The following is a 24291-nucleotide window of genomic DNA, read 5'->3' on the forward strand; positions in this document are numbered from 1 at the left end:
AAAGTTTCCATACCAAGGTAGCTACAGCAGCCATCTTTGAAAATTGAAGATGACTATAAACAGCATCTTTTATAACAGTGTCAAGTGAATAATGGAACATTTCAAAGATCTCATGTATTTTGGGTTGTTGTCAGTTATTACACATGGAATATTAATACAAGAGAGGAGAGCTTACTGAACTTGGATTACATAATAAACGCATTCCATCCTCTCCTGCAAATGGAGAAAGCTTATTTTTAAATAGTATTTTAGTCTCCAAGTTTGAGACATGAAGGGACATGGCTCACTCCCTCTTTCTTCTGTCTCTCTAGTTTCCTTCAGCATTTTTTCAAGGGCCTGCTGACCTCTGCGGATCATTCTGCTATGAAGTCCTCAAATGCTGTAACCACAGGTCACGGTCGACTCAGATGGAGGCCTCAGCCCTTCTGTACTTTTTCATGAGGAAGAATTTTGAATTTAACAAGCAGAAGTCTATTGTCCGGTCTCACCTACAAGTAAGTCCTGCCAGTTTTCATGAGTGCTGTTGCTAAAATGGCTGCTGTGTTTCAGAGATGATCAAAGCATCCTGTTTTCAGGCAGCCAGTCAACTGTCTTGAGTTTCCAGACTCTTCCTGAGGTTCCCCCAATACACTTGGTCCTGGTTTAAATGAGAGCAGAGCTGGTGAGAAGTTATCAGACTTCAGGTCACATCTCCACTCGCCATGTTGTTTCTTCTGCCCATGCCCTGGAATCTCATGGAATAAAACAACTCTTGACAGTCAGGATTAATCAGGAGGCCAAATCTCACCAAGTTCTAAAGACAACCATGTCTTTCTTCAAGGCGTGCCAAGATTACAAGATTCTTGAATCTCTCCTTGGATATTTACAATTATAATGAGGTCCCTAGATCATGTGGCCTTCTGAAGACTGTATACTTAAAGATGTCATTCATTGAACCTTCTAGCAGAAATTAATGACATATTTATCTAACCCAGTCGGTCCCCTTAAAAATACTGTTTCTAGGCTAGGGAGATGACTCTGTCTGTGGGTTGTGTGCCTAGCAAGCCTGGGGACCTGAGTTCAATACCTAAAACCCATGATAAAAAGCCAGGTGCAATGGCACATGCTTGTAATCGCACCACTGAGGGGACAGAGACAGGAAGACCCCAGTAGTTAACTAGTCTAGCCTACTTACTGAGCTCCAGACCCATGAGAGAGCCTGTCTCAAAAAGCAAAATGGAAGCCGGGCGGTGGTGTCGCACGCCTTTAATCCCAGCACTCGGGAGGCAGAGTCAGGTGGATCTCTGTGAGTTCGAGGCCAGCCTGGGCTACCAAGTGAGTCCCAGGAAAGGCACAAAGCTACACAGAGAACCCCTGTCTCGAAAAACCAAAAAAAAAAAAAAAAAAAAAGCAAAATGGATGACACCTGAGGATCAGCATTCAAAGTTGACCTCTGACCTCCACATGCAGATGTGCACCCATGCAAGCATGCCCTCATCTTCCCACAGGCATCCACAAAACACAAAATGTAAATTCTCATTTTGCTTTAGAACAGTGTTTCCCAACCTGTAGACTGCGACCTCTTTTTTTTGGGGGGGGGGGGCAAACAATCTGTTCACAAGGGTTGCATATCAGATATCCTGCAAATCAGATATTTACATTTTGATTCGTAACAGTAGCAAAACTGCATTTATGAAGTAGCAGTGATAATAATTTTAGGGTTGGGGTCCCCACCACCTGAGGAACTGTATTAAAGGGTAGCAGCATTAGGAAGGTTGAAAACCACTGATCTAGAGGGATCCTTCTTTCTTTTATCTTCCAGCTCATCAAGGCAGTGAGCCAGTTAATAGCCGATGCAGGGATTGGAGGATCTCGGTTTCAACATTCCCTTGCAATTACCAACAATTTTGCCAATGGAGATAAACAGATGAAAGTAAGAGATGTTTCCTGGGCCTTTATTTCTAAATAATCCTAAGTAAACTGAGGTGGAGTTTTTCTTTGACATCAAAAAATCATGGGATGTTTATGAATTCTGTGCTTAGCTTATCAAGACTTTGATTGCTCATATTGTTGGCTTATTTAAATTGATAATCATTAGTTCTCACACTTTCAGTACATGATGTTTTGGGTGGAATTTCTAAGATGCAGGCTCAATTGTTATATAACAAAGTGCACCAAGCATTTCATTATTTATTCATAACCATCATAAGCAAATTTATCTTTTCCTCTTTTTTCTTCTTTTAGCCTTTTAGGAAGGCTAAAAGTAGAAAAATCTCCAGTCATGGCTTGATCTAGAGGTCAAGAGAATTCTTTGGAAGGCCCTCCCTCTGTTGCTTATTTCATCTATGTATTGCATCAGCTTTTCTTCATTTGCCTAATGGTTTCCCTCTGAAAGTGTAAGGACTCTTGCGTCAGGAATGGAGAAGCACCTCTTCAAACCCTACCAACTCAAGCCAAGAAAAGGAACATCTTTGATCTATACACACACACACACACACACACACACACACACACACACACACACACACATATATATATATATATATATATATATATATATACATACATACATACATACAGAATATGATTGACCAGTCCAGTGCCACATGCTATCAACAGGAATGAAGTCAAAACTTGTTCAAGTGGCATGACCTAGACTCAGAGAGGACAGAATCTCAAGGGCACTTAGGAAATTATTGCTAGAAAGCTGGGCTATCAGATAGTAGAGTTTGCCATAATTCTTATTACCAAATGTTTGAATATAGTCAGAACTGCAATGTATAGAATGCATACATTTATGAGCAACACATAAAACATAAGAACTTGTGATGTCAAGGCATAATTAAAAGTATAAGTTGAAGGGCTAGAGAGACGGCTCAGTGTTTCAGAGCATTGGCTGCTCTTCCAGAGGACCTGAGTTCAATTCTCAGAACCTACATGGAAGCTCACAACTGTCCATAACTCCAGATCCAAGGGATCCATTACCTTCTTCTGGCCTCTAAGGGTACCAGGCAAACTTGTGATGCACAAACATACATGCAAGTGAAACACCCATACACATAAACTAATAAAGTAATTTTTTTAAAGAGTATAGGTTGAAGTTAATAATTGAATGCTAAACAGATAATGACCCAGGCTCTCTCTTTTCCAAAGAACAGCAATTTCCCAGCAGAAGTGAAAGATCTGACTAAACGTATAAGGACTGTTTTGATGGCCACAGCCCAGATGAAAGAGCATGAGAAGGACCCTGAGATGCTGGTGGACCTCCAATACAGCCTAGCAAACTCCTACGCAAGTACCCCTGAGCTGCGGAGGACCTGGCTGGAGAGCATGGCCAAGATTCATGCAAGAAATGGAGACCTGTCTGAGGTGATGAGCAAAGGCTCACTCATTCTTCATCAACATTGCCCTCCTTATCCAAATAATTTGCTTTTTATGTACAGCATGAAGTATAAAAAGTGCCATATATTCCACCAATGTATATAACATACATTTATATAGCAAGTTCACTAACTTTCATGTAGGGCTCAGTGACACCTGGTTCTAAGTAGAGGACATCAGATTGTGGCCAGATATGGAGGTGGCAACATCAACTGTTTGAAATGCAGTGCAGGAGAAGATAGATGTCTAAAACCTGAAGCTAAAGAGGATGTTGTTAAAAAGTACTCCAAAATTAATAATTATATCAGAATTAATATGCTGTGTTTGCAAACTTGGCCCCTGAAATTGGGATGGAGCAGGGAAGTTTGTTTCTATGGTAAGTTCATCAAAGTTCATCTGAACCAGCCATGGAGAAGAGAGCCTACTGTGTGAAGATGGTATATCAATACTTGTCTTTTCTATGCCAGTGGTAATGCTGAATGGATTTACACACAGCAATCCATAGCATCCAGGGGCTTCTGGGTCACCACTAGGGAAGTTCTGCCTTTTCCCAGAACTGTAGAAATTGTTACTAGGTTTATCTAGGATAAGCCTAAAGCCTGGAGCTCATTTGGTAATAAGGGTCTCTAGAACAGAAAGCAGAAACCTGGCTCCGCCAGTTTGGTGAACATTTCCAGTTACCATTAATTTCTCTGAGAATGGCAAGATCACTTCATGAAACCTCAAAAGAAGAATTCTGAAGCCCTGGGACCTTCATCAAGTCAAGAGTTAATATATCCAGCAATGATCAAAGCATCAGTAAGAAAAATAAAATATTACCCATATAACCAGTTTGAGGAGCTTACATAATGCAACCAAGTGCTAACTGATGGGTTAACTCTAAATTAAAGAGAAATTAAAGAGAAACCTACATTAGAGACAGTAAAATTTAGAAGGCTGATTTTTTTATTTTGTTTTTCTTCAGATACTATAGTCTATATAGATTTGAGAAAAAATATATGTAGCTTTAAAAATAGTAGTGTTATGATTAGACATTAATAAAGGAGGGGAGGTTATTTTGTGGGAAAAAATGTTTAGGAGAGCAAGTTCATCCAATGTCAAATCTATATCAAGAATAATAAACAAAAAAATATCCTCAAATATTCATTTTATTTTTGGTAATGAACTTTGAAAAGTCCAACTGATTAATATTTTCACTTCTTTCATGACATAGGGTTAGTCTACATGACATATTCTGAGAGGGCACACTGACTCCCCTTGGGAAACCACTAGTTTCATGAAGAGTTAAATCCATCCTTGGAATCTCTGTTTTCTGTTTTTATTGTAGGCTGCTATGTGTTACATCCATATAGCTGCACTCATCGCAGAATACCTCAAACGCAAGGGTAAGAGGGCCTTGTAAAGGGGTGAAGAACCTGGGAATCAGCATCCTGACCTAAGTTTACATAAATCATTAAATTTATGTTTTATTAAATAACTTTCACTTTTATAAACATTTGTCATTATGCCATACTTCAATATTTTTAATTCTATGATTTCACTGGCATAGTCATGTTATGTACAGTGATGGCCAACTTCTTGTTTCCAAATGATGGTGATGTCTCATTAATTAACAATCTGTGGTTCCATAAGCTTGTATTAACCAGAACGTGCAGCTGTGCCTTAACCTCATCTTGCACTACCATAGGTTACTGGAAAATGGAAAAGATTTGCCCACCACCCCTGCTTCCAGAAGACACCCATCCCTGTGGTAACAACCCATTACTAACAACTCCAGGTGGAGGAAGTGAGTTGATCTGTGTTCATTTGCCTTTGATGCTAAGGAAATCAACCTTACAGCTTAAATCTTGCTTTCATGAAACCTCTGTGAATGTGTTCTCAGAAGCAAAAGCCATTTCAGGTCAACAGAGCTTACTGTATAAAAATCTCAAGTACTGACCACTCAGAAATCCCTTAAGAATTTTAGCTTGCTTCTCAGTTCTCAGCAAATGGAGTATTATCCAATCTTCAGGATTATGAATTATGGTTTCATACCTGCATCCATGCTGGCTCGCCATTAGAATTTTAGTTTGAAATTAATAAAGCATGTAAACTTGCAAGGAGAGTCTAGTTTGTGGGTATAATAGTTTATTCAAAGTAAGAATGTAGATATTATACATTCACATAGATGTATATACCTTTATGATAGGCATGTTCTATTTCACTTCTTAAAGACTGTGTATCTCAGTGACAGAGTATTTGCCTAGAACATGTATGACTTGGTGTTTGACTTCCAGTACTGCAAAATTAATAATAACAATAATAATAGTAACAATAATAATAATAATTTACTCTGACAATTTATAACATATGATTAATGATATTTATTTACTTTCACTGAAAACAGTCCACCTTCAAAGTATAATAACATTTTGTAACAGCTAGGGTTTCTCCGTGTAAAAATGTAGGTGTATCATTAGTACATTTTTATCTACAATCTCTTTAAAAGTTCATTCAAGTACAAAATTTCTGAACTAAAATCTACTTGATAACATTATTTTAGCTTGCAAATTGCTGTTGAAAACTCAGTGTAGAGTTAGAATCAAAATGGACTTTAATAGAAATGGAAATGGACTTTAATTTGCAATATTTCAAAAGCACAATTCATTTTCTTATTCACTTAAACTTGTATATATTTTTTAAAAATCATAGTAAAATTGCTAAATAATGCATTAAAACCAAATCTCCTAAATGAACTGTGAGATAGTGAGGTCTCTTGCTTGGGGACTTTGGAGAAGAGATCAGGTCTACACCACAAGAGCAAATCCACCTTAAAACCCCTCTTAACTGTCATATACCATGCGTAATAATTTTTATAAGCAAGTCGTCAGACATCACTTTATTTAGCATGCCCTTCCTGCTCATCTGCTTATCATCTATAGCTCCTGTAGAGCAACATAAAGACTTTCACATTGTATCTAAAACCAAACTGAAGAAAACTGATAAAACTCAAGTGTCGGTTTATGTCCCAGTTAGTTCTGGGGCTCTTCAATATTCAAGCACTTTAAACACCCCCTGTCATCTTAAAGGTAATGCTGGCTATAATATGCTACACCTACTGAAAAGGGGATATACTTATGAGTGAACACTGAAATGGTAATACATGCTTCATTAGCATGTATTGATATCTATCAATATATCAATCTGCTGAATCCCACTGAAATATTTGAGTGCTTAATATCCTTTTGTGTTATGAGGTTTCAAAGTTGGAGAAGTAAATGATCCCTTTCTTGCAATGTGTATCGGATAAGAGATCAGTGAACACGGGCAACTCCATAAACCATGATCTATCTAACTATCCTGTGTATTGTTTGTGTTAAGATACCGCCAATACTAACTTCATGAAGCAAGCCATGCTCTTAACTCAATATCAATGGCCTAAAACGATATTTCATTGTGCTTGATTCCCCCCTAAGGCATGTTCTCTATGGGATGGCCAGCTTTTCTGAGCATCACTCCAAACATTAAAGAAGAAGGAGCAATGAAAGAGGATTCTGGAATGCAAGATACACCATACAATGAGGTTGGATTCAATTGATCTAATGTTAATTAAGTTTAAAAATGCACTGAATTATAATTTTTGTGTGCATTCAAGAAGTCAGATGAAGTTGTTCCCCATTGTGACTTTGTTAAACAATGTAATATTGAGGCTCAAAGACCAAGATTAGTAGATATCAATTCTATTGATAATGCATAATCTTCCTTGAAATTTTACACTGAGCCTGATTTATTTCCCTTACTCAGATGTATATAGTCAGCTCTTTTGCAAGATGCACAGTCCCTACTCTCTGGGAAAATGTAGTAAGGGATACTTAATTTTTTATGAGCTCGTCACAGCTGTTTCTTACATGGGTTTATTTATTTACAATTTTGGCTCAGCAGAAGGGTTCACGATTTCTGTGGGGAATTAGCTGGTTAGTTCTCAGGAAAAAGCAGTTTTCTAGTAGAAATCACATGACAAAAATTCTGGTGAATACAACAGAGTTTTCTTCGCCAAGAAATAAAAAATCCATAAACTAATTTTTTAAAGTCTTAGTATTAATATAGGTATGGAAGAAAGAAAACAAATTTGGGAGATGTGTTTTATGAACTTTTGCAAACAATTCTACATTAGCTTGGTGCATACTGTGAGTGATTATAGTAAATACAATTGGAGTTTATAGCCATGATTCCAAATGATGTGTAAGAGCCTTTTATCAAAAGATACTGTCAGAAATATTCAAATCGCATATGCTTGCTTTAGAGATTAATAATTTATAATTTCACACGGTTGGATGTATTAATTAATAGAGCACCACTCTGAAAGACATTTTATTAAGAACAGGAAAACAAAAATAAATCAGGCGTATTCCCTGCTTTTGAAGACTTTAGAATCTTGGAAATAAAAACAGATTTCCTTCAAGGTGAAAAGTAGTCCGTTCAAAATAGATGTCCAAATACTATGAATTGAAGCAATCTTATTTTTGTAACTAAAGGATGACAGTTTTTTACATGAAAGTGACTGTAATGGAGGTGAGTAGGCATCAGTAAAAGCTCTCTATATTTGTATAATGAATATTAATGTTAGATAGGACACCAAGGTATCGTGTAAGAAAGGAATGTTCTTACAGGTGCATCAGCAGCATGAGCACTAGTGTAGAGGACAGAAGCATTCTAAGGATGGGGTGAGGTAGAAAGCTGGAGGCAGAGGGAAAAACAAGGACAGAATTCTAAAGAGGGATTGTGAGCCATCTTGAATGTCAGTCTGGAGAAATCAGATAGTGTTGTATAAACAAGATTTCTACAAAGGTTTATGGGGGCGGAGATCATGGGAGCAGATTTATGTTTTAAAAAGAAGTATCACTGAAGGGCAGGCATTGGAGAGAGACACCTGTTTGCTACAAAACTGCTCCACATCAGAGAGTGAAGGGGCAGGGGTAGGAAATAAGCATCAGTGACAATAGCCATGGAAAGAACTAAAAAGGTCTGAACTCGGTACATCCATTGCATGGTTTAGTCTGTGATAATGAGAGGGAGACAGGGGAATCCAAGATGGTACAGCAATCCCATAGTGGGCTGTAATCTCAATAATGAAGATCGGGAATCCAAAAATCACTTAAGGCTAATCAGGAATGAGCTACATCTTTAATCACATAGAAACCTCATTTTCTCGGGGGAAATTGCAGAATATCCTGGTGGAACAGCTATACATGTGCGTGGAGTTCCTGTGGAAGTCTGAACGATACGAACTCATCGCCGATGTCAATAAGCCCATCATCGCGGTCTTTGAAAAGCAACGAGACTTCAAAGTACGTGTTCCGTCCCCCTAGAAAGCCGTGGAACTTTCTCACTTTGAGTTGGCAGATGACTTACAGCATCCAGACGTAGCAATGTTCTCTTTTGATGTCGGCATTGTCCTCACAAAGCCCTCCGGTTTATGGTTTCAGAAACTATCTGATCTCTACTACGACATCCACCGATCCTATCTGAAAGTGGCAGAGGTGGTGAATTCCGAGAAGCGCTTGTTTGGTCGCTACTACAGAGTGGCATTTTATGGGCAGGTGAGTACTCTAGAAGTAACACGGCCTGACCACTCCATTCCAATTGTTGTTTTCCATTCTTGGTAAGACATCTGACTACATATACCAGTGGATGAGGGGAGGGATGTGCCTGAACTTATGAGAGTGCTTCTATGAATGTGACTGCTTATCAGTTCGTTCGTATGAATGTATTAATCACAAATATGCAGAGAAATCTATGAAACTTATACATGTTAAGTTTTTTTTAAGTCATTCTTAGCTTTGGAATAAAAGGAGACTTCTTCTTTGTCTTCTTTGCTTTGAATTTTACCCTAACATATCTAACAGGTTTACGTGATAGATTAAAGTAAAATCAAATCAGGCATGTTTTTAGAAACAGCACCCTAAATTGCCCACATTTTCCACCCACTGACTTTGCAATCATGTAAGTTGTTTTCAAATCACCACTGTTTCAAAGCAGACCATCACAAGGGTATATTGTTTCCTGTGTCACAGGGCAACGTGATTTTAAAGTTATCTTTCTCAATGCACTGCATTAGCAATGAACAGGATTAAAGATATCAGCTAGCCATTGCATTGGCCTGGAGGGACGTGTTACTAATTATGACTCTCTCTCAGTAGTGATGCTTTAAAGGTATACACCAGGGAACACCATGGTTCCTTTTCAGAAAGGCTGTGGCATTCTTCTAGCTCAGCAGAAGTCTTTTGGGCTGGTGTAGACAGATACACCAGCCTATTTTATACTCACAGTGACTCTCAGACCTCTCACTTGTTTTGTCTCCCTTATCTGAGGCATGGTTGCTCACAGCTTCTCCTCAGAATCTATTAAGGCTACAGATGGAGTCTGGTCCACTGTTGTTCATATAGATAATTTCCCACTGAAGTCTTTAGAAAAACAGACTTCCCTCTGACCACAAAGGGTATCTTTAAAACTAACTTCTGATTCTGTCTACCTGAAAAGGACCCATGAGTAGTTTACCTCAGTAATCAACCTCATCCTACCTGGATTCCTCTCAGTACCCAACAGCATCACAACTGTAGAGACAGAGAAATGTAGTGATATGAGAAGAGTCGATAGAGAAAAGCTAATTATAGACACGGGAAAGGGGGATAAAAAGAATCTGAGCTAGACGCAGTGTGAGTATCTGCTGAGGAAGAGAGAGATGTGAAAGGACCTTCAGATGAGAGGAAATGGTATGTCAGAAGAAATATACACTGTGTGGCATTGGCAGAGCATGAGCAAGAAAAATAACAAAAAATCCCACCAAGAAGGGTATGTAGGGGTTGGATGCCTGGAGGGAAAACACAGACTAACTGAGCAGAGAAACAGTGGCATGTGAGGGGCATTTTGCTACCCAGGCTATGATGGCAAATCTTCAGGTGACTTGCCAATGAAAGAGTAGCGAGCTTCCATTAATGCCCTGACTGTGCAAACCAGTGTGTGAGATACGAGCTCCCGCACAGGTGGAGCAGGCCTTGCTGCTTTCCTGCTGGTTTTTAATGCAGATGTTTGCTCTTTTCTCCCTTTGGTCTTGATTGTTCCAGGCTGTGGTAAGTTCATTCTCTCTGTGTCCCTTTGCATCACTAATAATCCTCACACTACTTACCTCCTCACAGTTTTACTGAACCTTAACATTTTGGTACAGATCAACATTGGGTATAAAGAGTGAGAGGGCTGCTTTGATTCTTTATGGAGCCATCTTGCTTTTCTTGAACTAAATTCTATTTATTCCAGTTACCTGAATTACAAAAAATGTATCTTTTTTATACACACTACATTTCTCCACAAAAGTAGAGGGTGTAATCCAGAAGCTTCACACACACACACACACACACACACACACACACACACACACACACACACTAGATACAGATATCACACACCTTAAATAGATTCGGAATAGATTTAATACTGGAGATCACCTGCTTATTTGAGCTATCATGAGTCAAATCTTACGGCAGTGGCTCTCAACCTTCCCAATACTGTGACCCTTTAATACAGTTCCTCATGTTGTGTTGGCCCCCAACCATAACATTATTTTCATTGCTACTGCATAACTGTAATTTTGCTACTGTTATGAATAGTAATGTAAATATCTGATATGTGGGATATCTAATACGAAACCCCAGTGGGTCACAACTCACAGGTTGAGAATCATTGCCTTATGGAGCTGAAGGTGGTGAGAAGTTGAAATAGTGGCTGTTTACAGAACTAGAGACTAGAGTCCTTCCCAGAGTCCTTTACAAGGAATTTCTTTGAGAAATAGGGCTGTCTATCGGCAGAGTCTTATCCTTTAGAGATGATGCTAACAATTTCAAACACAAAGAATTAAGGCAAAAAAAAAAATCTTCAGCCAATAGGCAAAGTCTTCAGAGCTGCAGAAAGAGGTATAGAAAGACCCAGAACATAATCAGACCAGAAATTACCTACCAGTATCAAGAACTCTTGGGAAAAGAATTGTCTTTGAAATTGCCTATCTTTAGCATTATTTTAACCTATGAAAATGGTATCTTTATGTGGTTTGATATAGTTATTGTCCATTAAAGTGGAGAGTAAAATTCTTTCAATGCCCACATTCTGTCACCATTCAGCTCTTCTCCTATGAACAATGCATACTTTTTTGTAATTCTTTAAATTCCTTCCTACCTCCATGTCATGTGGGTATTTTATACCTTCATTTACAAACTTGAGCTCATGAATCCATCCTTAACTTACCTACTAGAAGAATGCTTGGGAAATCACGTACTAAATAGACTGAGGATTGGGAATGTTGCTTTCAAATGACCTAACATGTTTCTTTTTTCAGATTTCTTAAAAATATGCTGGTGGTATACCTGACTCTTTTGTAACAGTGGCAGGACTATCAATTGCCTTTCATTAAGAAAAATAAATCCAATCAGAGCTCAGAAGAAAAAATATTTTTTACTATGTGCAGACCTGATAATATTACCTAAGCATGACCCTCCATAAGTTCCACCATCAACTGCCTTTGGACAAGGAGAACCTGTAGATTTCATCTTGACAAGTAGCAAATTAGAGCTCTAATGACCATTATGCAAATGATATTCAAATGCACACACCAGGGCACCAAATAGTAAGTGTGAACTGCGGTATTCAACAGGAGTAGACAGCTCCCATCCATTCACCTTGATGATAATAAGTAAACCAAAGTAGGCTTGTGCATCCTCCTGAACCTGTGCAGAATGAAGGTTCCAGAGCTCAGAGAAGAACTCTCCAGTGCATGATTAGTATAATCCCTGTACTCAAAAAAGCAGCTTCTTATTCAAGATGGCGTTCTATATTCTTCTGAAACACACCTTTTAACATACACACTGATGCATCATGCAATCATGCTAAAAAATTAATAACGTGAATATAACATGAAATGGGCTCTTTGCCTCTACAAAGTCCTTTGAGTACGTTAGTGCACTGTGTGGACTAGTGTTCTCATTTATTGTACTGGCTAGGGTATTTAATCTTAACCAAGTCTGCAATGTGGCAGACATTAGCAAACAAGTTGAAAACTCTTTCTTCACAGCAGGGACTTTTTTAAAAAATGCAAGTCGTGCATAGCATGGAGTTTCTCACACAGCAGCTGTCATCATTGGCTATGGATATAACAGCCTGCAGAAAGCATCTCTCCAAGTTTCCTCAAGGATCCATTGCCAGAGTAAGGAAACACCAGTAGTAATCAAACACTGTCTGTAATCAATGAAACCCTTAGGCCCTAGCCTTTAGTAAGAAAGCAAGCCAACAGGTGCTCATTGCATAGCTTCAGAGATCAGATATTCCTGGAATTAGCTGAAAAATACAGGGGGGTGGATTTATTTGGTGCATCAACAGATATAGATTGCATGACTCTTGGTCATGTCTCCTTCAGTGTAGATGCATTTCATAATCTGATGGAAAAGAACTTGGAGGGAGTGGAGAAAGTACATGAGCAGTTTGAAAATAAAATAACATCTCTATTTGGAATGTGATATGCTCTTCCAGCTCTGTAACTATATGAAAGTCACTGATCTTCTCTCTCTCTCTCTCTCTCTCTCTCTCTCTCTCTCTCTCTCTCTCTCTCTCTCTCTCTCTCACACACACACACACACACACACACACACACACACCAGAGAGAGAGAGAGACACTAAACATAATGAACTCCTATTTACTAGGAACAATTTTTCTGCATTCTTGTGTTTTCTCTTCGCAAAGCTTTTAGCCTACTGCTAACATTTTCTGCACTGATTCTTCTTGGACTGAGTTATTTCATTTGTGAACTTTGGACCATTCTAACATTACAGCAGGGGCAGTTATATTTGACATCCCAGTTATGATCCAAGGGCACTTCAATATTCTGAAGAACTTGTAAAAAATCTAGAACAGAATCAACAATTGTATTTGTCAGTCCATTGAAGTGGATTTATATCCATGTTTAATGCCTTGAGGTTTCACAGTCTACATGTGTTGACCGACCCAAATTACTTGCTTAATTAGAATGTGCTGCTTCAGAATGACAACACATTAAAGCACATACTGCATGGTGGAATAACTTTGGATAAAAATCAAACCAGCTATAGCCATGAGCAGACCACATTTCCCACTGCCTGGAAATGCAGTCAATTCACAACCCAGACACCAGAGCAAAGTGGGAAGCTGCCCCTTGGTTTGTGTGGTGATATATTGTGTACCCTAATAAACTTATCTAGGGGTCAGAGGACAGAGCCAGGCACTAGATTAGACATAGAGGCCAGACAATGGTGGCACACACCCTTAATCCTACCACTGGGGAGGCAGAGATCCATCTGGATCTCTGTGAGTTCAACACCACACTGAGAACAGAGTCAGGCAGTGGTGGCACATGCCTTTAATCCCAGCACTTGAGACCTCATGCCTTCGCTTAGAAAGCACACATAAATTTAACCCCAGGAAGTAACATGGCTGGGTGGAGAACGGTATATAAGGCCTGAGGAGACAGGAGCTCAGCAGCAGTTCAACTGTGTTGCTGGAGGGCTTCTCTCCAGGTTCCCCAAGCCCCGCAGTCCCACAATCCACTTATAAAATAATCACTCAGACGCTTATATCACTTATAAACTGTATGGCCGTGGCAGGCTTCTTGCTAACTGTTCTTTTATCTTAAATTAACCCATTTTTATAAATCTATAGCTTGCCACGTGGCTGGTGGCTTACCGGCGTCTCTACATGCTCTTCTCCTGGCGGTGGCTGCAGTGTCTCTCTTCCTTCTTCCTGTTTCCCCAATTCTCCTCTCTCTTTGTCCTGCCTATACTTCCTGCCTGGTCACTGGCCATCAGTGTTTATTTATATAGAGTGATATCCACAGCACAACTGAGACCCTCAGGGGTGAGAACTCAGAGGCTTTCAGTCTAAGGATTCGTGGAAACAGGATCGGTAAAGTGGGGTTGGCTGTGGCTTCTTCTGCTTCTCTGATCTTTCGGATTTCACCCCAATATCTGGCTCCAGGCTTGTTTTTATTAATAAGACCATTTAGCAATTCATGTTACAAGTTTGCATCACACACAGCCCATTCCTAAATCACTGACTCTGTGGGCGTGTCTGGGAGTGAAGCTTTCCCTCAGATCATGCCTGGCAGCTCAGTGGCCTCTGCCCTCTTTAATGATTTCCTTGTCAAAAAGGTAAGCATCCATTCCAAATATTTCCACAGCTGCCACTGGTCAGGCTCAAAAAGTGCCTTTCTTAAACCCTGACAGACAACATATTAATCCTGCTACCCCACTTTCTTCTTTCTTCTGTCTCAAAATTATCATACCACATGCATGTGTGCACGCAGGTGCACACACACACAAGGGGAGGGGAATGTCTGGGATTAGGAAGATGACTGAGTGTCAAAATGCTTGCTATGAAAGCACAAGGACACCGGTTCAAATCCCCAGAACTCACATGAAAAACATGTGGCATGGCAACAGATACCTGTAACCCTGGCCTTGAGAACAGAGACAGACAGGTATCTGAAGCTCACTGATCAAACAGCCTAGCCTAGCCAAACCTATAAGCTTCAGGTTCCATGAGAAACCCTGTCTCAAAAACTAAAGGTGAAAAGTGATCCAGGAAAGACACCTGATGTGTGCTGTTAGTTGTTTTTTTCTCTTGGGGTCCTGCCACCCAGCTTCCAAATAAATCACACATGGAGTCTTATTCTTAACTATAAATGCCTGAACTTAGCTTGGCTTGTTTCTTGCCAGCTTTTCTTAACTTAAATTAGCCAATCTACCTTTTGCCTTTGGGCTTTTACCTTTTTCTTACTCTGTATACCTTTCATTATTTCTACTTTGTATCTGGCTGTGTAGCTGAGTGGCTGGCCCCTAAAGTCCTCATCCTCCTCTGGTTCCTTCCTCTCCCAGATTTCTCCTATGTATTTTCTCTGCCTGCCATCCCTACCTATCTTTCTCCTGCCTTGCTATTGACCATTAAGTTCTTTATTAGATCATCAGGTGTTTTAGACAGGCATAGTAACACAACTTCAGGGAATTAAACAAGTGCAACATAAACAAAAGTAACACACCTTAAAATAATATTCTACAACAAATGTGGTCCATGTTAGACACACACACACACACACACACACACACACTCATACACATGATTGCTCATCACACATATAGCACCATACACAAAAAGAAAACTTCAAGAGGAAAAAAGTTCTAAGGATTATTTGTTTCTCACCAATCAATTGTCCAAATATTGTGATGATCATCAAGTAGACATGTTGTAATAAGGAAAATGTACAGCTCTGATGGAAGAGATGCTGGGGATTGTATTCTTAAGCAATGAAACTGCAGTAAGCTTTACATGCAAGTCAGAACTCAACCTGCTTGATGACTATGAAGTCTTCCTTGGTTGTCATCATCATTATCCTAGCTAATACTCATGAATGGTCCTTTGTGGACCAGACACTGCACCTAGGAGTTCCTAACACAAGGGCTGAATGTATGCTCTCCATCCTACAGGCCAAGGAGGAGGCATGAAAGAAAATCATGGGTTACAACTGAGGTCACAAAGTCACAATGACCACAACAAAGGTCCTGCGTCTGTCCACTCCCTGCTGACCCGGGATTCAGAAATTTGTCAGAAGGAAAAGTCATAGAGAACATGTCTCTCCACACTAGTTTTTATACCATGTGGGTGGAGGGGAGCAGTGGGGTGGAGTCTTTTCCTGAAGTTGGAGACTTTTTTTTTTCTGTTGCAATTGAAATTGTAAATGTTGCTTTGGCTGAGACCCTTCGGGAATCCTGGTGTTTAGCTTCCCCAGGCTTACTCCTCTGATGTGTCAATCTGTCAATTTTCGCTGCTGACTCCTGACCTTAAATTGGGTTAAAGCCCACAGTCAGCAGTGGAAGAAGCAGAGCAGGCAGGCATCCCACAGGAAGAGAATCAGACCTCTTTCACCCCTGCGGGGGTCTAGGGAAATGGTCAGGAACCAATTTTCAGCTTTCTATGCTCTCCACATCATAAGCCACCTTCTAGCCATTCAGGGTTACACAGAAGTTCAAAATCAGCTACTTGGGTTTGCATGTTTATCAAAGAATTATTCAATATTAGCTTTTTAATAAAGAGCAAGGGGATCTTTGCCAGGTGTATTTATACCTTCGTGAGATATATGTCTTCTAAAAACAATTTCATCCATCTACTTATTCATCTGGCAAATACAGTGACCCTCTTCCTAAGGCCAGACAATGTGTCAAAAGCTGGGGATGCATTGTCTCATGCCCTGAAAACCCAGTGTCAATTAGGAAGATGGGCAAGCAGATAGGCAGTGCCTGCTTGACAGGACAGAGCTGGGAAATGGATCCTGGGCATTGGCTTCTGCAACCCTATAGCCCTCTATGTTGTATAATGAGCTGTTGATGGTCACATTGGCCCAAGAACAAGGACTATGCAAATATTCAACACCAAACAGTTGTGAGTTGAGTCATTATTCTTAAGTAACCTCATACCACCCATCAAAAATACAGCATTAGGACATTTGTCCACAATTTTTCACAAGTAATGAATATTGTAGTCAAAAATAATTTTTCTTTCTTCCATTTGTGTGAATGCCATGCATATGTATGTATTTGTCATGCATAGGTGTGTGTTTGCACAAGTATGAGCACACATGTGTTGGGGGGTCTGTGTGCACATGAGTGCTCATGCATATATAGAGGCTGGAGAGAGAATCATCCTGAATCACTCTTCCATATTATTCAACGAGGCAGAGCCTGTCAGTCAATCCCCGAGATCATTGATATGGCTAGTCTCCTTAACCAGCTTACTTGAAGGCCCCTCCTTCTCCATCTTCTGGGGCTAGAATTACAGGAAGGCAGTCCGAAGCCCTGGCTTCTAAGGATTGAAATTCCAGTCTTCACACTTGCTGCTAAATGCTTAACCACTGAGCCATCTCCCCAACCCCTCAAAAACAATTTTTTTTAAATCGTGTTGTTGGGTTGTTTGTTTGTTTGTTTGTTTGTTTGTTTGTTTGTTTTCGAGCTCAGTAGTTTTACAGACTTCAAAATCCATTTCTTCATAGGTAAACTCTGCCACCAGAAGAAACAGATAATGCAGGATCTTCACTCTGAGCTCATCTAATATTCTGAGCCCACATCTATTCCACAGGGTCAGGAGGAGACATGCTCCTGTCTCTTCAAAGAGAATGAATTATAAGGAATTTCTCACTTAGTTATCTACAGATAATAGGATCTTCTTTTTCCCTGGCTTCAAACCAGACAGATTTATAAAGGCTGAAACCCACTGGGATCTTATGGAATAAAAATGATGGTGTGGGTGTTATTTTTAGTCCTGCAAAGTCCAGGTTTTCCAGAATTTAATAACTGAGTGATTAAGTTACATATGGCTAGCTTGTACCTTAAAGTCTTTGAAGACGTATTAATGTGGATATTTTTAAATAGCTGTAATTGGAGCGTACCATGTGTAATTTCTATCACAATAACAATACAATGTCGCAGGTCTTCAACCAGATGATGTGGGAATGTGTGGTAACACATTTAGATACCCTTGCATGCCATATGGTGTCACCTGTCCTATTTTTAAAGACGTATAGAAGACTTAATTTAAAATGGCAATGAATGTTCTAAAAATTGCCAGATACTCAAAATTTTGTGTTCTACTTAAGACTACCACAAGAGGGCATTCTTTCTCCAATTTATATGCAAGCAAGTACTTCTGATTTCTACAAGTAGAGAAGATATGTGTAGGATATACACTGGCTGACATTCCTTTGCCTCTCAGAGGAATATTTATGTTATTATCTGTTTATGACACAGTATTCTATTTCCTTTGCTTTCTCCCTTTCTGGTTTGAACTCTGTAGGCTGCTAATTAATGGCTTCAGACGACTGAAAAACAGGACCATTTTTTTAGTCAATGGCTTTTTGTCTTGCTGGAATTTGTCACTGTCGTTCTCTAATAAAGCAGGTGGCTCACTGTGTGTCTCCCCTAGGGATTCTTTGAGGAGGAGGAAGGTAAAGAGTATATCTACAAAGAGCCTAAGCTGACAGGTCTCTCAGAGATTTCCCAAAGACTTCTCAAGCTCTATGCAGACAAATTCGGACCAGACAACGTGAAGATAATTCAGGACTCCAATAAGGTAGGGAAACAGTGTTCATACAATGTGACTTGACTTGATCCTTTTTATTTTCTAGCTACCATTTTAATTTCCCAGTTGATCATGCAAAATGAACTACCCAAAGTATTAGACATTTTGCTCATTAGTTGAGCAGTAAGTTGGGGGGTGTATCCTTTTTCTTTTTCATTTATGTGTCTGTATCTATAGGAATTGTTGAGCACCATGTTTGTGCAAGTGTTCACAGATGTCATGAGAGGGCACTAGATCCTCTGGACTGAAGTTGTAGGTGGTTATGAACTAGCACATGGGTGCTGCTAACCAAATCCAGGTCATCATCTGCAAGAGCAGTAAGCACTCTTAACCACGGGGCCATCTCTCAGACACTTACAAGATTTTACTTGAGTAACTTTAATTTAGCAAGTCTTCTACTTTTCCCATAATCCATTTGCATTTGGATAGCAGCGAAAATATTAAAGTGGCTGAGCTCAGAAGCAGAGCTGAAGGAAAACAAGAAGAACATATTTGCTTACCTAGTCCAGGAGACCTTTGCAAGCTACATCATTCTGGGAGAGCTGTCCTTTCTAATAGAATCAGACTTGCTATCACATGCTGTTAAGTTGAGAAAATCTAAAGAACCTCTTCCTGACTCCAAGAAGCAACACACCTTCTCATTAAACTCCTCCCCACCTTCCCCTGCATTACCGTTCTTCAGCCAACCCCTAGCAAGCATCTACTTGTCTGCCATACATGGAGCTAGGAGCTGGGACACAGAATCACCTCTCAGTTCATATGCATGGAAAAACTCTTATGAATCGTTGACTAAATAGAATGCCTTAGAAAACCATGAGAAAGGTCACCGTGCAGTGCAGGAAATGCCCAGGGCATGAGGCTATAGACAGCTCAATTTGCTTGGGCAGTGCTACCCAGAGGAGGTGATCTTTGAGCAGCCAATTGCAGGATAAGATATGTTACTGAAAGTCAGGAGCATTCTGAGGAGCCCAATCCATGCTGATAGGAAGGATCGCTTGTGTTTAGGATGACAGGTCTTTGGAAGGCAGGTTGGGTAAGAGTGTGACCGAGAGAGAAAATAGGAGGAATTTGGCACAAAATTCATGGGTCTAGGCACAAGTTATTAAAAATATATCCATCATTCTTAGCTTAAAAGATACAGTTGACTTCCCCATAAAAGCAGGCAGAACTATTGTAGTAGTGATCCATGCACACAAAACAAGTAAACACAGGGATGAGAAAAAAAGGTAACATGTCATATCAGAACAGCCCAGGTCTTCATTCCACTATACTAGCATGTGTTCACTGGTAATTATTAATGATCCATCCTAAACCTCCATTTGAATGTGTAAAATGATTACTATTGTGCCTTCCTGGCAATGTATTAATAACAGCATTATAAAACATAGTTAAAAGTTTCCTGAAATTTCTAGAATTAGGTAGGGAGTGGATGGATAAAAAGATAGAGAAAATTGGAAAAAGGTCTAAAAATTCAGTATGTCTCAGGAAACAGGCTGAGAATCATCCTCCCCACACTCAAAGGGGAGCCAGAGGAGTCTCCTCAGATTTCCTTGAGCTGTCCAGCCCATTTCCTTCCTATTATTAAGACTAGGAACCAAAGCAGAGTTGGCAAAGAAGTTGGGTAGAATGGGTTATTGCTTATAAGGATTTGAGATACGGCAAATGCAAAAACTTGGGGCTGGAGAAATGGCTCAGCAGTTAAAGCTCATTAAAGCAAGTACCACCCAAACATGAGAACCTGAGTTCACATCCTCAGAAACCCATGTAAATGGCAGCTGGGCATGGTGGCCCACCTGCAATTCCTGCCTCCAAGGGCAGAGACCTAGGATTCCTTGGAGCAAACTGAAACATAAGTCTAACTCTATCATAGGTGGGCTCTGGGTTTTACTGGGAGACTGTGCATCAATGGATAAGGTGGAAGAGCTAAAGAGGATGATTCCCAGGCCCCCACAAATTCAGCAGTGCCCATGAAAACACACATACACAAACATACACACACACACACACACACACATACACACACAAAGACACATGTGCCCATATGCAACACACACGTCAAAAATAAAAATACAAAAATTTGCAGTCATTTAACAAGCAATCAGGTAGTCTGCTAAAGGAGACAAGGAACCTTTCTCTGCATTAACAGTCCAAAGCCAACGGTACCAGTGTAAGTACACAGCTATACCACAGAGGAACAAAGAGAGGTGTTTCTGCTTCCAAGAAACTTTCACTCTGCACAAGAGTGACTCATTACAGAAGGGACACAGAATAAAAGTTTAAATAATGCCCTAGCCAGGAATCAGTGTTGAAAAGATCCACAAGGTGATCTGGCTCCAGCACGGTGAGTTAGCGCTAGACCCTTGTTGCTAACCAGAGCCAGGCTTCTTTACCACTGCCAGGCACCCAGTCTTCTGTGGCCTAAAGAGCACAAGAGCTTTTTATCCACCAGGAGGCAGCAAGGGAACTCATAAATCACCTGCAGCTCACTACTCATGCTATACCCTTACTGTGTTGACGCAGGTAAACCCCAAGGATCTGGACCCCAAATATGCCTATATTCAGGTGACCTATGTCACGCCCTTCTTTGAAGAAAAAGAGATAGAGGACCGGAAGACAGATTTTGAGATGCATCACAACATCAATCGCTTTGTCTTTGAGACACCCTTCACTCTGTCAGGCAAGAAGCATGGCGGAGTGGCCGAGCAGTGCAAGCGGAGGACTGTCTTGACCAGTAAGTGTAGGGTGCCAACCTTCCCCACCTCAGGCCAAGACTGTCTTCTTGGGCGCTCGATTAGCAGAAGTCAAATGTTACTGCAGGGGCTGGGGAGAGTAAAATGCTTACTACACAAGCATGAAAACGTGAGTTCCATCCCAGAGCCCACCAAAAGAGCCAGGCATGCAAGCATGTATTGATGATCCCAGCACTGGGCAGGCAGAGACGGGTGGATCCCTAGCACTTTCTGCCCAGCCAGCTTAGCCTAATCAGGGAACCCCACGTCCCCACCTCATAAAAGGCCCTGTCTCAGAAACAAGGCAATGGACTTCTGAGGAGCAATACTGACCGTGTGCGTATGAGTACACACATGCGCACATGCACAGCTGCACTTGCATGTAGGGACATACATAGGAGGTTACTTCAGTCCTGCAAATAAGTTCCTGAAATGGGTTGACCTAGAGCTGTTTGGGGGAACAGGAGACTTGCCCTCTGTGTTCTGCTAAGAGGAAGCCCCATAGCCAGCTGGGATGGTGCGCAAGTCTAATTCCAGTAGTGGGAAGGAGCCTAAGTTCAAAGCAAACCTGGGCTACATAGCCAGATTCCACCTCAAAATGACAATAAAATGAAAAAAAAAAAAGAGGCTTGGGCAGACACTGTAGTAGAGTTAGTTTGCCGTTATGTCCCTGGAGGTGAAATATTCACAAGTGTCATGGTGTCACGCCATGGTAAAGACACGGACACTAAACTCTCCCCTTCCCTCCCTGAATCCACCCTTACCTGCTTCTGCGTTAGCAGCTATTGGCATCATAGGCTTTAGGGCAGAATTCTTCCCACTGTAGGATTCCAGCTCTTCTCTAGAATAAAGGAAGGCCTTGATCTGCAATACCTCATTCTATGCTCTCTGCATCTACCCTGTGAACGAGTCACCTTTCGTTTGTTAACAGACACTGTGAGCTTACTAGATGGTGGATCTCCCCAGGGTCCTGGCAATTCAAGTAAATAAAATACGACCATGCCCTCGTGGTGCTCACGGTGGGGTAGAACGAAGGCAAAAGCAAAAGAAGATATTCCTGGGAAGAAGCATAAAAAAATAAATTAATTTTTTAAATGTAGGGACATAGATAGGTCTAGGATGCTAAGCCCCCAAAGGGAAATGAGTGAGGGTCCTCTGGAGGAAGACACCCAACTACCTTGAGAGACCCCAGTTTTGAACTGAACCACCAAGAATCACACTGACTTCCAAACTCTGAAAAGCATTCACCTTCAGGAAGCTGACCCGGATGATTGTGGTGAAAACATATCAGAAGTAGAGCTCCTATATGCTGTTCTCTATAGTAAGAATTCGTGACTGGAGGTCCCTGTGGATTTTATTCCAGTGACTAGTTTCAGCACATGCCATAGTCCTTGGGTTTGGCTGCTCTAGCAGTCTTAACGCAGCCCCAAGAAGGTTGGTGTGAGCTTGTGAAAGTGGGAAGGGACACCGGGAGAAGGAGCTGGAGACAATACGAAATCCTGAGGACTTTCACAGGAACCTGGGACTTTTCTCTGACCCTTTAAATCTTTGTGTGGCTTTTGTGTGCAGCCAGCCACTTGTTCCCCTATGTGAAGAAGAGGATCCAGGTCATCAGCCAGTCGAGTACAGAACTGAATCCCATTGAAGTGGCAATTGATGAGATGTCCAGGAAGGTCTCTGAGCTTAATCAGCTGTGCACAACAGATGAGGTGGACATGATCAGACTACAGCTCAAACTGCAAGGCAGTGTCAGCGTGAAGGTCAGTAAGCATTGCCCAGAGCTAAGACTCACGTGTCCAGCGAAACTTGCTATAAAATGCTCTAGGAATCTTTCTTTTCAAGTACATAAGAAACATTCTGGCTGTTTTGTGATACTGTCTGCATTAGTTACTTTCTTCATTGACGTGAACAAATACTTCCAAATACCTAAGGTTAAACAATTTGAGGGGCTGTTCTGGGTCATGGTCTGTGAGTAAAGTCAATCAAGGTAAGGAAAGTTTGGTGGCAGGAACAGGAAGTGAGTGGCCACAATGCACCCACAGTCCGGAAAAATAAAAAGAATGCTGATGTTGAAATCATTTCTATCCAGCCATGGAATAATGCTACCCACATTTAGGGTGAGTCTTCCCATTCCAATTCAGCTAGTCTTGAAAATCCCTCACAGACATGCCCAGAAATTTATCTCCTGGATGATTCTGGATTCTGTCAATTGATAACAGTAACCACCTAAGACTTTTCTTCTCTGCATCTTTGAAACTAGACTAATGCCTACATGAATGGAGAAAAGGTTTATGAGGCCCCATTTTTATATGAGAGCTAAAGGCATTCATGAATTCGTGTTAGGTCTCCCAAGCCTAAGTGACCAGCCCCAAACCCATGTGCATATAGACAACACTAATTCGATGCAGCAGGTTGTTTATGTGGGGGTGAGTGTGTACAAAACAATAAAAATATGGAAGAGGTCATTAATTCCAGAGGGTACAGAGGAGGCTCAGGAAGGGTAAGAGGTGGACATGATGATAGTACAGTGTACTTATGTGTAAAATCCTCAAAGAATAAAATTTTAAAAAAGAAATAGGAGTAATACTCCATTGTGTATATGTACCACATTATCTTCATCCATTCTTTGGGGGGCATCTAAGTTGTTTTCCAGTTCTGGCTATTATGAATAATGCTGCTATGAACATAGTTGAGCATGTGTCCTTGTGGTATGATTGAGCATTCCTTGGGTGTATGCCCAAAAGTGGTATAGCTAGGTCTTGAGATAGATTTATTCCCAGTTTTCTGAGAAACCTCCATACTGATTTCCAAACCTACTCCTCATACTGGGTTGCTTTGCCCAGCCTTAATACAAGGGGGGGAGCTTAGCCCTACCTCAACTTGATATGCCAGGCTTTGTTGACACTCGTAAGAGGCCTGCCCCTTTCTGAACAGTAACAGAGAAGAGTGGATTGGGGGAGGGAATTGGAGGAGAGGAGGGAGTGAAACTTTGGTAGGATGAAAAGTGAATGAATAAATTTAATA

At 40.7% G+C, this 24291-nt stretch overlaps 1 protein-coding gene across 14 annotated transcripts in view; it reads left to right on the top strand.

Annotated features, from left to right (window-relative positions):
• Nucleotides 1-24291, top strand: part of Dock10 (dedicator of cytokinesis 10) — a 248888-nt gene that overhangs the window by 216526 nt on the left and 8071 nt on the right. For 8 of the 14 annotated variants that reach the window (XM_037210228.1, XM_037210229.1, XM_037210223.1 and 5 more), the window contains exons 43-54: nt 312-494; nt 1802-1912; nt 3133-3348; nt 4688-4745; nt 5048-5146; nt 6816-6922; nt 8565-8687; nt 8826-8939; nt 10464-10469; nt 18383-18529; nt 21059-21269; nt 22837-23027. In XM_037210228.1, coding sequence (XP_037066123.1) covers nt 312-494; nt 1802-1912; nt 3133-3348; nt 4688-4745; nt 5048-5146; nt 6816-6922; nt 8565-8687; nt 8826-8939; nt 10464-10469; nt 18383-18529; nt 21059-21269; nt 22837-23027 — 1566 coding nt within the window. The remainder of the gene's footprint in view (nt 1-311; nt 495-1801; nt 1913-3132; nt 3349-4687; nt 4746-5047; nt 5147-6815; nt 6923-8564; nt 8688-8825; nt 8940-10463; nt 10470-18382; nt 18530-21058; nt 21270-22836; nt 23028-24291) is intronic. The other 6 variants (XM_028884109.2, XM_037210225.1, XM_028884108.2 and 3 more) reach the window with 3 other exon arrangements.

The sequence above is a fragment of the Peromyscus leucopus genome, chromosome 13, assembly GCF_004664715.2.
Source record: "Peromyscus leucopus breed LL Stock chromosome 13, UCI_PerLeu_2.1, whole genome shotgun sequence".
Classification (NCBI taxonomy): Eukaryota; Metazoa; Chordata; class Mammalia; order Rodentia; family Cricetidae; genus Peromyscus; species Peromyscus leucopus.